General features: G+C 68.5%; 4 protein-coding genes across 4 annotated transcripts; 2 read left to right on the top strand and 2 right to left on the bottom strand.

The window, feature by feature from the left end:
* Nucleotides 1–429: 429 nt before the first annotated feature.
* Nucleotides 430–5,704, bottom strand: DDX56 (DEAD-box helicase 56). Its single transcript, XM_074928378.1, has 14 exons — nt 5,630–5,704; nt 5,208–5,369; nt 4,544–4,704; nt 4,281–4,451; nt 3,367–3,457; nt 2,866–3,110; nt 2,378–2,500; nt 1,795–1,911; nt 1,598–1,692; nt 1,407–1,480; nt 1,212–1,301; nt 1,012–1,117; nt 744–841; nt 430–646 (listed from the first exon to the last, which is right to left on the bottom strand). Exons 1-14 carry the CDS (start codon nt 5,687–5,689, stop codon nt 566–568), a joined length of 1,674 nt encoding a protein of 557 aa, XP_074784479.1. The 5' UTR covers nt 5,690–5,704; the 3' UTR covers nt 430–565.
* Nucleotides 5,705–5,977: 273 nt separating this feature from the next.
* On the bottom strand, nt 5,978–7,917 carry TMED4 (transmembrane p24 trafficking protein 4). The gene is made up of 5 exons (XM_074928520.1): nt 7,754–7,917; nt 7,427–7,527; nt 6,662–6,787; nt 6,424–6,570; nt 5,978–6,311 (listed from the first exon to the last, which is right to left on the bottom strand). The coding sequence occupies exons 1-5, from the start codon at nt 7,893–7,895 to the stop codon at nt 6,162–6,164; spliced, it is 666 nt and encodes a 221-aa protein (XP_074784621.1). The 5' UTR covers nt 7,896–7,917; the 3' UTR covers nt 5,978–6,161.
* Nucleotides 7,918–8,050: 133 nt separating this feature from the next.
* LOC141971356 (interleukin-36 receptor antagonist protein-like) lies at nt 8,051–10,042 on the top strand. The gene is made up of 5 exons (XM_074928661.1): nt 8,051–8,263; nt 8,700–8,760; nt 8,866–8,954; nt 9,037–9,161; nt 9,719–10,042. The coding sequence occupies exons 1-5, from the start codon at nt 8,161–8,163 to the stop codon at nt 9,926–9,928; spliced, it is 588 nt and encodes a 195-aa protein (XP_074784762.1). The 5' UTR covers nt 8,051–8,160; the 3' UTR covers nt 9,929–10,042.
* Nucleotides 10,043–11,309: 1,267 nt separating this feature from the next.
* LOC141971186 (interleukin-36 receptor antagonist protein-like) lies at nt 11,310–13,657 on the top strand. The gene is made up of 6 exons (XM_074928348.1): nt 11,310–11,347; nt 11,526–11,562; nt 11,679–11,833; nt 12,533–12,685; nt 12,763–12,887; nt 13,457–13,657. The coding sequence occupies exons 2-6, from the start codon at nt 11,534–11,536 to the stop codon at nt 13,655–13,657; spliced, it is 663 nt and encodes a 220-aa protein (XP_074784449.1). The 5' UTR covers nt 11,310–11,347; nt 11,526–11,533.
* The last annotated feature ends 1,745 nt before the right edge of the window (nt 13,658–15,402 follow it).

Raw genomic sequence — 15,402 nt, 5'->3', positions numbered from 1 at the left:
CTGGGTAACGCCTGCCTCGTACGCCACGGGGCAGGGCTGGGCGAACCCCCGGTGCCCCAGGAAGCGCCTGGCCGGGGCCAGCAGGCAGCACGTAAGCCAAGAGCCACCCCAGGCACGGTGCCAGCCCCGGGGAGAGACGTGCCAGGCTACCGGGTTCATGGTAACACCGGCAGGGGGGCAGCGGGGCGCTTGAGGGGAGCTGAATCCCCCCACAGAGTTGGCACTGCCACGCTGCCACCGTGTCCTTGCCCCTGTTTATGGCCCCGGTGCAGCCTTGGCCTTGATAAGGGGGGGGTGATAACGCCCTGGCACCCTTTGCCCAGCATCAGCGGGAGACGCCGATTCCCGCCTCTGCGTCACCAACCTTCCCTCGTCACGCAGCCGGCACCGGCACCGCCCCGGCAAGGAGAGACACCCGGCAAGGTAACGGCACAATGCGGGGGTACAATCCGTCACCACCTTTATTGGGCACGTCCGGCACCACCGAGACAGCCCGTCCCTCACGGAGGGGGGCTGCAAGGTGGCCACGGTGCCCCCACCCCAGGTTTGGGGGCCAGGGGGGGGCTCAGGAGGGCGGCACAGCCGGGCGCTTGGCGCGGCGGCGGTTGAACTTGAAGTTTTGCAGCGGGTTCCCGGTGCCGCGGGTCTGCAAAGGGGAGGGGGGGGGGGGAAAAAGCAGTGTTAGACCCTGGCAGCGCAGGGGGTGCACAGGGGGGGTCGCTCCGTGCCCGGTTCCCACTCACCGTCGAGCCGGGCCGGCGGCTGGCACCGGCCTGGCGCGGCCGCAGCCCTTTGCGCTTCCTGAGGCGGGGTTTGGCGATGCCGCGGAGGCTGGGGGGGACTGCAGGTGGGGAGCAGGGGGTAAGCGGGGTGCAGCCACCCCAGGGACATCCCTGTCCCCCCGGGACATCCCCCCCAGGCACTATTTTCCCTCTACGTGTGGTTGCCACATCCCAGGGTCCCCCTTTCCCCCCCGCCAGAGCCAGGGCCGGGGGGGGCGCCGGGACGTACCCAGGTACTCGGGCACGTTGCGGAGGTGAGGCTTGACGATGGCGGGGTGCAGCGGCTTGTCGTGGCGCAGGACGTGCAGGTCACGGGGGTTGTCCTCAAAATACGCCTGGGAGGGGAGAAAATTGGGGGGCTGGTAGCAACCAGGCCCCACCCCGCGCTGCCCGCGGACCCCCAAAAGGCTGCCCCAGGGCGGGGGTTACCTTGAGCTTCTCTGAGTTGAGCAGCTCGTCCTTGATCTCCCGCAGCCGCGCTTCCTTCACCGCCTGCTTGGTGACGGAGCGCATGGCGTCCTGGTTTGGGGGGGGTGAAATATGGGGTGTCACAAGCTTGGTACCCCCCCAGCTGGCATCAGTAGTAACATACCCCCCCCCCAGCACTGTCCACCACCCACCTACCCGGCAGCGGTAGCGCAAAGCCTCGATCTCCTCCGTGGAAAACTTGTAGGGCTGCAGCATCGACTCGCCGTTCTCTGGGGACACACGTGGGGTCACCCCCGTCCTCATTCCCAACGCCCCGCACCCCCCCCGCAACACCCTCAGCACCCACCGTCCCCCCCAAAAGTGACACGGGGACCCCCCCTCCCAACCTCCAGCAAGCGCTTCCTCGATGCGGGCCAGGCCGTCCTGCTCCTCGGGCAGCGCCAAGGTGAGCGCCGTGCCGGGGTTGTCAGCACGGGCTGTCCTGCGGGCAACGGAGGAGGGGACACGGTGGTGGGACGGCCACCCGAGGGGGTCACCGGCCACCGTGGGCACCCCTGTATCCCCTCCCCATGTCCCCACGTACCTGCCGACGCGGTGGATGTAGGCGTCGACCGTCGGCGGCACGTCGAAGTTGATGACAGCGGCCACATTTTGGAAGTCGATGCCCCGAGCGACGCTGTACTCCGGGTCCTTGCCCTTGCTGGGGGGGGGGGCATGTGAGATATTGGGGTGGCTTGGGGACCCCCAGGGACACCGCAAGTGACACAGACACTCACGTGGATGCAGGGACACTGGGAAAGGGGATCCCTGGCAGTCCGAGGACATGCTGGGAGCAGTGATCCCCAGAGCCACGGAGACACAGCAAGGAGACCCCCACAAAAGGGACACGCTGGGCACAGGGACCCCCCTGTGCATCTACATTCCCCCCGGGCAGGAGGTATAAACCCCCCACCCAGGCAAAAGAAACTCCCCCCCACACCTTGGGGACATGGAGGGGGATGGACAAGCCCCTGGGAAAAGGGATCTTCCCCCCGTCCCAGGCAGAAACAGCCCCACGGCTCTGGGTGACCTTCCCTGGTGGCAGCAGGACGTTGCCCTGGTGACACAGTGACACCCCCGGGACCTCGGTGGCACCCCAGGACCTCGGTGGCACCCCCAGGTCTCACCTCGGGGCAGCACCCTTGCGTTTCTTACGGGGGGGCTGCTCCGCGGGCACCGCCGGCGCCTCCTCGTCGGTGGCCACGAGGTAGTCGTAGATGCCCCGGTTGAACTGGGTGATGACGTGGCACCTGGGGACAACCCAGGGACCCATCAGCACCCCTGCCCCGGGGGCACCCCTCTTTGATCTGTACCGCCCCCAAAACCCACAGGCACCCCTGCTCTTCCTCCACAGGGCACCCTATTCCCCTGGGCACCCCTTAGCTCACCAAGACACCCTCAGTACCCCTTGGAGCCCCCCCTTTCCCCCCCTAACCCCTTCACCACCTTTCACAGCCCCCCAGCAGTCATCCTGCTCCCCAGGACATTCCATCACACCCGGGACCCCTCGCTCTTACCCGTTATCACCCCATTTTCCCCTTTACCCTCCTCCACACCACCCCAGGGGTACCCCCACCCAACTGGGCACCCCGCTATCCCCTCTGGGCAGGGTTACCGGGAGCGGGCAGGCAGCTCGGAATTGAGGGCGCAGGCGGGGATGCCAAACTGCTCGAGGAAGAGTTTGAGGCGATAGCAGCGGGCCACGGTACCCACAAAAAGCAGAGCCCGACCCCGCAGCAGCTGCAGCTGGAGGAGGGCGCAGAGCAGCAGGAATTTGTCCTCCTCCGTGTTGCAGCGCACCGCGAACTGCCGCAGCTGCGAGCTGCCGGGTAACCGGGGCTCCGGTGGGCGCACCGTCACCTGCACCCCAAATGCAAAGGTTTGGGGGACGCACGCACACACACATGGAGCTGTTGTGCACCCCCCCGGTGCACCCCAGCACCCACCGTACCCCGTGTCCCTCAAAACAGGCCCCTGGGGGTGCTGCATTCCGACAGCGCAGCGTCCCCCCGTCTCTGTGTCCACACTCTGGACACCCCAATCCCAAAACCTCCCCCCCCCCCCGCCCCCGTGCACCCCCCAAACCCATCCCTGCACCCCCCCAGGTGCTGCTCACCGGGTTGTGCAGCACCAGCTCCCTGAGGGCCTCCACGTCGGGGCTGAAGGTGGCCGACATGAGCAGCGCCTGGTAGATCTTGGGGAGGTGGCTGGGGGGGAATGGGGGGGGTGTCAGAGTCAGCCCCCATTCCTGAGGGTCACAGAGGCCCCCCCAAAGTTCTTGGCACCAGCCCTGCAAGTGCCCCCCATGTCCTCCAGCCCCGCTGTGCCCCCCGGCCCTGGCACTGTTCCCCAAAAGAGTGGCTGTACCCGCAATGTGCTCCAGCCCCAGCTGGGTTTCCCAAATTCTCAGTGTCCCCCAAAACCCCTGGAGCCCTCAGTGCCTCCCAAGCCCCTGGTTGTGCCCCCCAGCCCTGGCACTGAACCCCCAAATCCTCAGTGTCCCCCAGCTCCATCAGTACCTCCCAGCCCTGGCACTATCCCCCAACCCTTCACAGTACCCCAAACCCTGCTGTGCTCCCCAAACCCTTGGCTGTTCCCCCCCCCCGCCCCATTCTCCAGCCACAGCAACACCCCCCAGCCCTGGCAGCATCCCCAAACCACTCAAAGTACCCCCAAACCCCAGACAGTGCCCCCCAGACCCTTGCCTGTGCCCCCCACGTCTGCCAGCCACAGCAGTGCCCTCTAGCCCTGGTACTCACCCCCCAAATCCTCAGTGTCCCCCAGCCCCAGCAGTGCCTCCCAGCCATGGCACTGTCCCCCAAACCCCAGGCAATGCCCCCCCCGCTATTCTCCAGCCGTAGCAGTGCCCCCTAATCCTAGCAGCATCCCCCAAACCTGCAAAGTACACCCAAACCCCAGGCAATGCCCCCCAGATCCTCAGTGCCCCCCAAACCCGTGGCTTTCTTCCCACGTCCTCCAGCCGCAGCAGTGCCCCCCCATGTTCCCTGTCCCCCCTGGGGTGCCCCTCACCACAGCAGGGACTTGATGTCCTCGCCGAAGCCGAAGGAGAGCAGCAGGTCGGCCTCGTCCAGCACCAGCAGCTCCAGGGAGTGGCGCAGGCTGAGGCTGCGGGCGCTGAGGTGTGCCAGCACCCTCGCCGGGGTGCCCACCACCACGTCCGGCTTCTCCATCAGCACCGGCCTGGTGGCACAACCGCGTCACCCACCTCTGTCTGCCAGGGCGGGGCGGGGGTGGCAGAGAACGGCGTTTGGGGGTGGGGGTGTCCATCTTACCGCTGGGCAGCGAGGTCGCTCTGGGCGCAGAGATCGGCCACGCGCAGGTCGCGGGCGCAGAAAGCCGCCAGCTGCCGCAGGCTGCGCACCACCTGCTGCCCCAGTTCCTTGGAGGGCACCAGCACCAGCGCCCGCACCGCCTGCGCCACCGCCGAGGGGGCCTGCGCCCGCCCCCCGGCATGCGGGAGAGATGACCCCGCGCCCCACGGAGCCCCCGTACCCCCACAGCGTCCCCCCGCCCTGCTTGACACCCCACGGCACCCTCCTGCCCCACGGTGCCCACCCGTGCCCAGGCACCCTGCAGACCCCACGCACCCCCCTGCCCGCCTCCCTAGGTACCCCACAGCGCTGCCCCCCCCCCGGGCAAATACCCCACAGAGCCCACGTACCGCACAGCAGCCCCCACCCCTACCCGCACCCCCCATGTGCCCCCCCCAAGTCCAATACCCCACGGTGCCCCCACGCCCCACAGCCCCCACCCCTCCTTGACACCCCCCTGGTGCCCCCCACCACAGCAAATACCCCACAGAGCCCATGCACATCACAGCAGCCCCCACCCCTACCCGCACCCCCCATGTGCCCCCCCGAGTGTCCCCATGCCCCACGGCGCCCCCCCAAGCCCAACACCCCCGGGTCCCCCCGTGCCCCCCGGCGCCCCGCTCACCGCCTTGACGCGCAGGAGGTGCTGGAGCAGCGGCAGCCCGTACGCCCCCGTCTTCCCGGAGCCGGTTCTGGCCCGGGCCAGGAGGTCGCGGCCCTCCAGCGCCAGGGGAATGGCCTCGGCTTGGATGGCCGTGGGGGCGGCCCAGCCCAGCTCTGCCACCGCCTGCGGGGGGCGTCACCTCGGGGGTCCCAGGTGCCTGGGCTCCCCAGGGCCCCCCCGCAGCACAGGGGGGTACCCACCGCCACCCCCCTCCCCGCGGTGGGGAGAACCAGGCCTGCGAAACACCCCCACGGACCCAGGCACCCCCCAAGGGACCCCCCATCTCCCGGCGCCTCCCCTCCGAGCGACCCCCGCGTCCCGGCTCCCTCAGGGCCTCGCCCCCCGCGAACCCCCGTCCCACCGTGCCGCCCCCCCGGCCGCACCCGCAGCAGCCGCCCGTCCAGCCCCATGTGCTCGAACCGCGGCGCCGCCGCCGCCGCCATCTTGCCCGCCCGCCGCCGCCGACTGCGCCTGCGCGTCCCCTCAGCCCACCGACCCCGCCGCCGCAGCGCCCCTGGCGGCGGAGGACCGAGCAGCACCCTCCGCTGCCCCCCCCCGCTGCCCCGGGGGGTCCCTCCCCGGTTTTTGGCTGGGTGGGGGATGATGCACACCAGGAGGGAGCAGCGGACCGGTAGCCGCATGCCTGAGTCCCCCACCCAGCTTGGTGCAGCGCCACAGCCATCCCCCCCCCCTCCCCTCCCTGTACCCTAAAAAACCACCAGCAAGCCCCATCGGACCCCAAAAACCTTTATTTTCCCACAAAACATCACCGCGGGAGGCGGTCCCCACCCTCCCTGATGGCAGGCAGGGTCCCCCCCAATCTACCCACCACCCCTGGGGAGCCAGGAGGCAGCAGGGGTTCCCCCTCCCAGGGCTGTGGGAGCCCCCTCCCGGGGTGGGGAACATTGTGGGGGGCTACACCAGTTTCTTGGCCTCGAAGAAGCTTTTGAGGTGCCTCATCTGCCAGATGCCGGTGAGGATGAGGATGATGGTTTGGGCAATGGACCACCACAGCACCCGCTGGTTGGTGCTCTCACTCGTCATGCGGAAACGCTCCTCCCGGTACTGTCAGCCACAGAGGAAAAAAAACAAAAGAAAAACCACAAAGAAATGGCAATGGGGTTTTTGGTGAGGGAAAAAAATGGGGATTCTCTCTGCTGGAGCCCCCCTTCCTCACCCGTTGGTAGTTCTGCTCCTTCTGGATCTGCTCGACCTGGTCGAGGAGCTGGCGGGCGCGGAGCTGCAGCTCCGTCAGCTTGTCCTTGGCAGCGATTTCGGGGTAGTTGTTGGTGTGTTCACCCACCTGGATGTCCAGGTGCACCCGCTGTGAGGCAGAGAGGTGATGGAGACACGTTAGTGGACCCCTGTGGCTGCTGACACCCCTTCCCCAGGTTCAGGGGTCCCCCCTCAGTTACCAGTTTGCCGCCGGCGAAGAGCGCCATGCGGGTGGAGTTGGAGTGGAGGCAGATCTGGTGCTCGCCCGGCGTGTGGGAGGTGAAGGTGAAGCGTCCCTCGGAGCCGTACTGCCGTGACAGCACCACCTGCGCCGGGACACGGCCACCGTCACCCAGCGCCCACCGCGGGGGGGGACACCAGCACAGCCCCCCCATGTCCCATGGACCACCTGCCCTGTCTGGTGAGGCACCCCTGTACTCCAGAGACCCCCTGCCTGTGTTGGGGTACACCATATACCCCAGGGACCCCACGCCCAGGCTGGCAGCTGCCCCATGCACCCCAAGGACCCTCTACCCCATCTGGAGAACACCCCGTATGCCCCAGAGACTCCACACCCAGGACAGCAGGCACCCCATGGACGCCCTGCCCTGGATGGAAGGCACCCCAGGGACCCCCCCACAACTCAGCCAGCAGGCATCTCAGGGACCCCACACCCAGGCTGGTGGGTGCCCCATGCACCCCAGACACCACACGCTCATTGGTGGGCACCCCACATGACCCAGGGACCCCAGATACGCCCACACCACCCTGCCAGGTGCCCCATGCATCCCAAAGACCCCCCACCCTCATTGGTGGGCACCCCACATGCCCCAGGCACCCTCACAGCCAGGCTGGTGGGAGCCCCATACATCCCAGGGACCCTTCCTCCAGCTGGTGGGCACCTCACATACCCCAGAGACCCCACACGCGGGCCGGAGTGTACCCGAGCCCCCCAGGCCCCTCACCTTGCCGTCGGGGTCCTTCACCTCCACGTGCATGCCCAGCCCCGGGGTGGAGGGCAGGAACGACTCCGACTGTTTGTCCCACAGCTGCGTCCGGTAGTTCCCTGGGGGGCGGCGGGTCAGAGCGGGCCCAGCACCCCCCATCCCGTTACCTCTTGTGCCGTCCCGTTTCCCGCTCCCCTCGGATCCTGGCGGGTGTCTCCTGCCCCTTCCCACAACCGTCGCTCCTGGGGCTTCCCCCCGGGTCCCCCCCGTGGTTGCTGCCATCACCCCCCCAAGCCCCGGTGGTCTCTCCGCGCCTCCCCCGGCGGCCCGTCCCGCGCTCCGCACCGATGACCATGGTCTCATCGGGGATTTCCTCAATGAAGCAGCGCTTCTCGGTTTCACCGATGTGGAAGTAGAGACCGTGGACGCTCCAGGCCGCCAGCACCACGGCGGCAATCGCCGCCCGCAGCGCCCCGCCGCCCGCCATGGCCCGCGTCCCCCCGCCCCGCCCCGCGGCGGCGACACTGCGCACGCGCCGCTCCCTCCCGTCACGCACTGCGCATGCGCCGCACTCTTTCCCTCACGCACTGCGCATGCGCCCCTCCCCGTCTGTGTGCACTGCGCATGCGCCAACCGCCGCCGGCCACTCACTGGCCCCCACGCTGCGCCTACGGGTGCCCGCTGGGCCCCGGCGCGACGGCGGCTCGTGGCGTTTCACTGCGCATGCGCCGTTGCCACAGCGACGTGCGCGCATGCGCAGCGTGCCCCGCCCGGTGGCGCAGCGAGGAGGGCGCCGCCCCCCCAGCTCCGAGGTTAACGGTTCGAACCCCGCAGGGGCCACTCCTGAAGGGCCCGGTAATTCCCAGGCGTGTCCCCGCGTTTCCCCTTGGGACGATCGGCTTCGGTTGCCACCCCCGACCGTGCCGAACCCTCCGGCGGGGCGGAGCCAACCCTTCACACCCCTCCAGCAGCGTTGCCAACGGTGTGGCAACACCACCTCCAACCTCCTTCCTTCCTTCCTCCCTTCCTCCTAGCCGCTGCCCCGGGGCTTGGCAGGGGTGGGGGGTCCCATGGGTGAGCGGGAGCTCGGGGTCCCTTCGGGGAAAGGCCCGGCGAGACGGGAGGGGAAGCGGAACCGCGGGGAAGATTGCGCCACCGGCAGCCCCCCGCCTCCGCAGGCTGGAAATTTCGGGAGGGGTTATAAAGGCGAGGGGGGGCGCAGGCGGCGGGGATCGGGGCGCCATGGCATGCCAGCCCGCGCTCACCCTCGCCCTCCTCTTCCTCTGCACAGAGGCCGAAGGCTTCACCCTCTGCCACACGCCCACCCTTCAGACCAAAGTCTTCCAGTATCGGTAAGCGGGGTGGGGGGAGCACCCACGGGTGACACCTCGAGGAGGTGGGCGGCAGGGGTGTCGGGGTGGGGGGGTGAGCATCGCTGTCACCGCTGTCCCTGCCAGGATTTGGGATGTCAACCAGAAGTCATTTTACCTGCGCAATGACCAGCTGGTGGCCGGGCACCTGCAAGGGGCCAACGCCGCCCTCGAAGGTAAAATGGGGATGTGGGGACATGGGAGGGGACACGTCAGGCACACCCTGATGGCCCCGGGGGTGCGTGTGTGTCCCCCCAGAGAAGGTGTTTTGGGTGCCCAACCGCGCCTTCGAGCCCAGCCGGCTGCCCGTCATCCTGGGCATCCAGAACGGGACCCGCTGCCTGGCCAGCCCCCCCGCCAGCCAGCCCACCCTGCAGCTGCAGGTCAGGGGACACCGAAGGGATGGGGGTGCCGCAGGGATGGGGACACTGCGGGGACAGGGATGCCACGGGGTTGGGGACACCACAGGGATGGGGACACCATGGGGATGGGGACACAGTGGGGACAGGGATGCCATGGGGATGGGGATGCCACAGGGTTAGGGACACCATGGGGATGGGGACACCAAAGGGATGGAGACACCACAGCGCTGGTGACACTGTGGGGACAGGGATGCCATGGGGATGGGGGCACCACAGGGTTGGGTACACCATGGGGCTGAGGATGTCACAGGGATGGGGACATCATGAGGACGGGGACACCATGGGGAGGGGTCACATGGAGCTGTCATGGGGCTGGGGACATGATGGGGATGGGGATGCCACAAGGTTGGGGACACCGCAGGGACAGGGCACCTGGGGAGGGGACACCTGGGGACAGGGACACCGCAGGGGTGGGGACAGAGGGATCCCAGGGCTGGGGCATCGCAGGGACGGGACCGCCGCAGGTCCCGGCGTCGCGGTCACCCCGGCTGCGGGTGACGTTACGGTGTCCGCGGCAGGTGGCCGACATCAGGGAGCTGCCCCGCGCCGGAGAGGCCTCGGCCGCCTTCACCTTCTTCCGCTCCTACAAGGACGGGCTGTGGCGCTTCGAGTCGGCCGCCAACCCCGGCTGGTTCCTCTGCACCTCGGCCCGCGGCCACCAGCCCCTGGGGCTCTCCCGGCACCCCGATGCCACCCACCTCCTCGACTTCTACTTCCAGCACTGCTGAGCCCCCTCGTCCCCAGGGACGGTGACATCCCCCACCAGGAACAGTGACATCCTCACCGCAGGGGCGGTGACATCCTCCCCCGAGGACAGTGACATCCCCCTGGGGACAGTGACATCCCCCCCAGGGACGGTGACATCCCACCCTGGCGCCGACGGTGACATCCCCTGGGAATAAAGATGCTGAGGACACCGTGGTCCCTGCGGTGTGGGTGGCAGCGGGGCCGGGGGGGGGGACAGGGCAGGGTGAGAGCGGTTGGTCCCCGGCGCCTGCGTCACCCCGCCGGGATGGCCGGTGTTGCGCCACCAAGTCGTTAGGGACGGGGACGGGGCGTCCCCAAGGGGGGGGTGACGCAGCCGGCGGGGCTGCCCCATAGTCGGGCAACTCCCGTGCTCGGCCCCTTCCCGGATTTGGTGATGGTGGCGGACGCCTCCCGCCCGGCACAGCCTGACTGCCGCCGGCACCGCGTGGTGTGGCACCGAGCGGTGTGGCACCGAGCGGTGTGGCACCGCGTGGTGTGGCACCGTGTGTGTGGCACCGTGTGTGTGGCACCGAGTGCTGTGGCACCGTGTGTGTGGCACCAAGCGGTGTGGCACCAAGTGCTGTGGCACCGTGTGTGTGGCACCACGTGGTGTGGCACCAAGTGCTGTGGCACCGTGTGGTGTGGCACTGCATGGTGTGGCACTGTGTGGTGTGGCACCGAGCGGTGTGGCACCGTGTGTGTGGCACCGAGTGGTGTGGCACCAAGTGCTGTGGCACCGTGTGTGTGGCACCGAGCGGTGTGGCACCACGTGGCGTGGCACTGTCTGGTGGTGGCACCGCACAGCATGGCAGGGATGAGGCACACAGGACTCAGGGAATGGGGCACACGGGCACCCTGGGGACAAAAGGTACATGGGACCTTGGGGACAGGGCTCATGAGACCACGGGGACAGGACGGGGGGACCTTGGGGACAGGACACGTGGGCACCATGGGAACAAGATGTGTGGGCACCACAGGGACAGGGCGTGTGGGACCCTGGGGACAGGGCACATGGGCACCGTGGGGATGGGACACAGGGGACCGTGGGGACGGGGCTCACGAGGCCGTGAGGATGGGGCCCGTGGGACCCTGGGGACAGGGCTCCCAGGACACAGCAGCACCTTGGGGACAGGGCACAGGGGCATCGCGGGGATGGTCCGCGGGACAGGGGACGCTGCGGGGACACGGGGACTAGGTGGTGTTTCACCATCGCTCCGTGTCCCCGTCACCCGGCCCCGGCCCAGCCCAGCTCGCTCCCATACAATTACCGGGGCGGGTTCTGCCCCCCCGCCCGGCCCGGCACTATAAAAGTCATTGTCACCCGGAGCGGTGGGGACACGACTCAGGGGACACCACCCAGAGGACACGGGACGGGATTTGGGAAGCTGACGGATTTGCAGGTATTGCTGGGGACAGGGACAAGCTGGGTCTCGCTTGGGCAACATTCTGAGGGTGTTCACTCTGGAGCCTACTGACAACTGGGAGCCTATTGACAACCAGGAAACCAGGTGTGTTGGGAGGGGGGTTGGTCCCTAGTGTCACCCATGTCACCCACACGCTACCCTCTCTCCTGTGCAGCCTCAGCCATGTCCCACGTGTCCAGACCTGCCTTCAGGTGAGCGGTGACAGGGTGGGGACGGGGTTGTCCCTCCCGTAATATCCGGGGCTTGAGTCACCCAGCGTGGTGCCTGCCCTCACCCTTGTCTCCCCCCACTCCTCCCTGGGGTGCAGCAGGGCTGAAGGTCCCCAGGGACACCCGGAGCGGTCCCAGGCTCGTGGGCACCCGCTGGGTGTCATGGCGGGGCTGAGCGCAGGGACCGGGGACGCGGTGGAGTCTGTCACCGACCCCGACATGGTGGCCTTGTTCAATGAGTTCCTGGGGAAAGGTAGTGCCCAACCGGCATGGGGGCCCTGTCCCCTTGTGTCCCCTGTGCCCCCACCTGCCCCCTGTGTCCCCATCCCCATGGCCCCGTGTCCATCCCTGCCCCTACGTGACCCGTGTGCCCCGTCCCTGTGTCCTCATGTCCTTGTGTCCCTATGTCCCCGTGCACCCGTGATGCCCATGTCCCCTGCTCGTGTCCCCATGTGCCTCCATTTCTTGTTCCCATGTCCCCACGTGCTCATCACACCCATGTGCCCCATCCCCAAGTCCTCATGTCCCTGTGTCCCCCAATCCCACATGTCCCCATGTCCCCACGCCCACCACACCCGTGTCCCTCATCCCCATGTCCTCAATCCCCACGTCCCTGTGATGCCCATGTGCCCCCGTGTCCCCATGACACCCTCTGTGCCCCCTCCCCATGTCCCCTGTCCCTGTGTCCCCCGTCCCCTCTCCCCATGCCCCCAGGCACCTGTGACACCCTCTGTGCCCCATCCCCATGTCCCCTGTCCCCGTGTCCTCATGTCCCCTGTCCCTGTGTCCCCCTGTCCCCATCCCTGTGTGCCCATCACTCCCGTGTGCCCCATCCCCACGTCCCCATGTCCCCACATCCTCCATCCCGTCCCTGTGACACCCACATCCCCACATGCCCATGAGACCCCTGTTCCCCCTCCCCATGTCCCCATGTCCCCGTGTCCCCCGGCAGTGACCGGAGACGTAACAATATCCTCGGCGGAGTCACAGCCGCTGGCAAAGCCCTACCACTACCTGCTGCGGGACACGGAGCAGAAGGGACTCTGCCTGCACAACGGCTACCTGGTGGCCACCAGCCTGCAGGGTGTCAACGCCGCCCAGGAAGGTGAGTGCCCTGGGTGGGGAAGGGGTGGCCCCCCCCCTGCCACCCATGGGTGCTCCTACCACCCCGTCTCCTCACAGAACCCATCAGCGTGGTGCCCAACCTGCACCTGGAGCGCCAGCGCTGTCCCCTCATCGTGGGCATCCGGGGGGGCACCCAGGCCCTCTCCTGTGGCACCGGCCCCGAGCCCCAGCTGAAGCTGGAGGTGAGCACAGGGGGTGTCATGGCAGGGGGTGGCCCGGAGTGGGGGGCACCCTGGGGTGGAGCACCCAGAGGTGAGGCAACCCTAGGTGGGGCTACTCAAGGTGGACAACCCAAGGTGGGGGAGCACCCTGGGTGGTGGGGACCCCACGGTGGGTCAACCCAAGGTGGGGGGGCACCCTGGGTGGTGGGGACCCCACGGTGGGTCAACCCAAGGTGGGGGGGCACCCTGGGTGGTGGGGACCCGACGGTGGGTCAACCCAAGGTGGGGAGCACCCTGGGTGGTGGGGACCCCACGGTGGGTCAACCCAAGGTGGGGGGGCACCCTGGGTGGTGGGGACCCGATGGTGGGTCAACCCAAGGTGAGCAAGCCAACGTGGGGTCACCCTGAGGTGGTGTCACCTGAAGGTGGGGATTCCCCGGTCTGGTGTCACCCCATGGCAGTGTCCCCTCGAGGTGATGCCACCTGGCAGTGGGGGTTTCTGGACATGGTGGCACCTGGAGATGGGGGTTCCCTGGGATGGTGCCGCCCCAGGGTGGTGTCCCAGCGGTGTCCCCCCCCCCTCGTGACAGGAGGTGGGCCTGCTGGAGCTGTTCTCGCGGGGGGCCGAGGCCACCCCCTACACCTTCTACAAGACCTATGGTGGCTCCACACACACCTTCGAGGCGGCCGCCTTCCCCGGGCACTTCCTCAGCACCGCCGCGGGGCAGGGGGAGGCGCTGGACCTGGCCCCCCCCCCCGCCGTCACCGCCTTCTACCTGCACCGCAAGTGACTGCAGCACCCATGGGTGCGGGGGGAGCACCCATGGGCGGGGATGTCCTCCCCACTGTCAGTCCCCCGGGCGGGGGAATAAAGCGACGGCGTTTGTCTCAGCTTGTGGGGTGTGGTTGGGGGCGTGGGGGGGCAGATGAGGCCATGGTGGGGCAGGGGCAGGCCTAAATGGGGCACAGGTGGGGAGGGGGCAGGATCAGGCCTCATGGGGCAGGATCAGCCCATGGATGGGGGAGGGAGGGCAGGATCGGGCCCATAGAGGGGCAGGATCAGGCCCGGTGGGGCAGAATTGGGCCAGGTGGGGCAGAATAGGGCCCATAGAGGGTCAGGATCAAGCCCCGTGGGGCAGAATCGGCCCCCGTGGGGCAGGATCGGGTCCATGGAGGGGCAGGATCAGGCCCAGTGGGGCAGGATCGAGTCCCGTGGAGCAGGATCGAGTCCCGTGGGGCAGAATCGGGCCCCGTGGGGGAGGATCGGGTCCATGGAGGGGCAGGATCAGGCCCAGTGGGGCAGGATCGAGTCCCGTGGGGCAGAATCGGGTCCCGTGGGGCAGAATCGGGCCCCGTGGGGGAGGATCGGGTCCATGGAGGGGCAGGATCAGGCCCAGTGGGGCAGGATCGAGTCCCGTGGAGCAGGATCGAGTCCCGTGGGGCAGAATCGGGCCCCGTGGGGGAGGATCGGGTCCATGGAGGGGCAGGATCAGGCCCAGTGGGGCAGGATCGAGTCCCGTGGGGCAGAATCGGGTCCCGTGGGGCAGAATCGGGCCCCGTGGGGGAGGATCGGGTCCATGGAGGGGCAGGATCAGGCCCAGTGGGGCAGGATCGAGTCCCATGGGGCAGAATCGGGCACGTGGAGGGGCAGGACCAGGGGCCTGACCCGCCGGGGGGCGTGGCCTCACGGGGGGCGTGTCCTCGCGCGCGTTTGCCCCGCCCCCGGCGGGAAGGGGGCGTGGCCAACAGTGGACACGCCCCGCGCCGCGCGCCGGCAGTGCCGGTAAGGGGAGGGGAGCGGGGGGGGGCGCAGGAGGGACCCCCGGGGTGGCCGGAGGGTCCCCATGGCTCGGGGGGGGTGTCGCGGGGTCCCCTTGGGGCCCCCCGTAGCCCTCAGCGCTCCCCGGGACCCCCCTTCCCGCCCTGGAGCTTGGAGGTTCCCCCAAAAATACTTTAGGGGCCTCTCTCACCCCTGGGGGCGCCTCATAACGCTTGGGGTCCCCCCTGTCCCCCGAGGGACCCCCACGCCTTCTCTGGAGACCCCCAGAGCTTTGGGGTCCCCCCCACCCCTTGGGACCCCCCCCTGCCCCCCAAAACCCCCATAAGCTTTGAAGTTCCCCCACAGGTCCTGGGGTGCCCCTTTACACCCTCTGGAGTCCCCCCCCCCCCAGAGCCTCCTTGTAAACTTCTGGGGTGTCCCCACACTCTTTGCCCCAACCCCGCCCCCGCAGGACCCCCCCAACTTTTGGGTCCCCCGACAGCCTTTGGGGTGCCTCCCCACCCCCTAGAGCCCCCTCAGAATCCCTTGGGGTCCCCTTCCCACTTTGCTGCCCCCAAACTACCCCCCCCAACCCCTTGGGGTGCCCACAGACCTTTGGGGGTGTGTCCCCCCCCCCCCAAGAGCTCCCTTAGAAGCCTTTAGGGTCCCCCCCACACCCCTTGGGACCCCCTAAAGCCCCCCCATAACCCTTTGGGAACCCTGGGGTGCCCCGTCCCCCGGGGGGGGTCGCAAATTTGGGGGGGGGGGCACTGAGGT

This window comes from Athene noctua, chromosome 28 (assembly GCF_965140245.1).
Source record: "Athene noctua chromosome 28, bAthNoc1.hap1.1, whole genome shotgun sequence".
Classification (NCBI taxonomy): Eukaryota; Metazoa; Chordata; class Aves; order Strigiformes; family Strigidae; genus Athene; species Athene noctua.
Note: the sequence above shows the minus strand (reverse complement) of the source record. Positions and strands in the feature narration are given on the sequence as shown.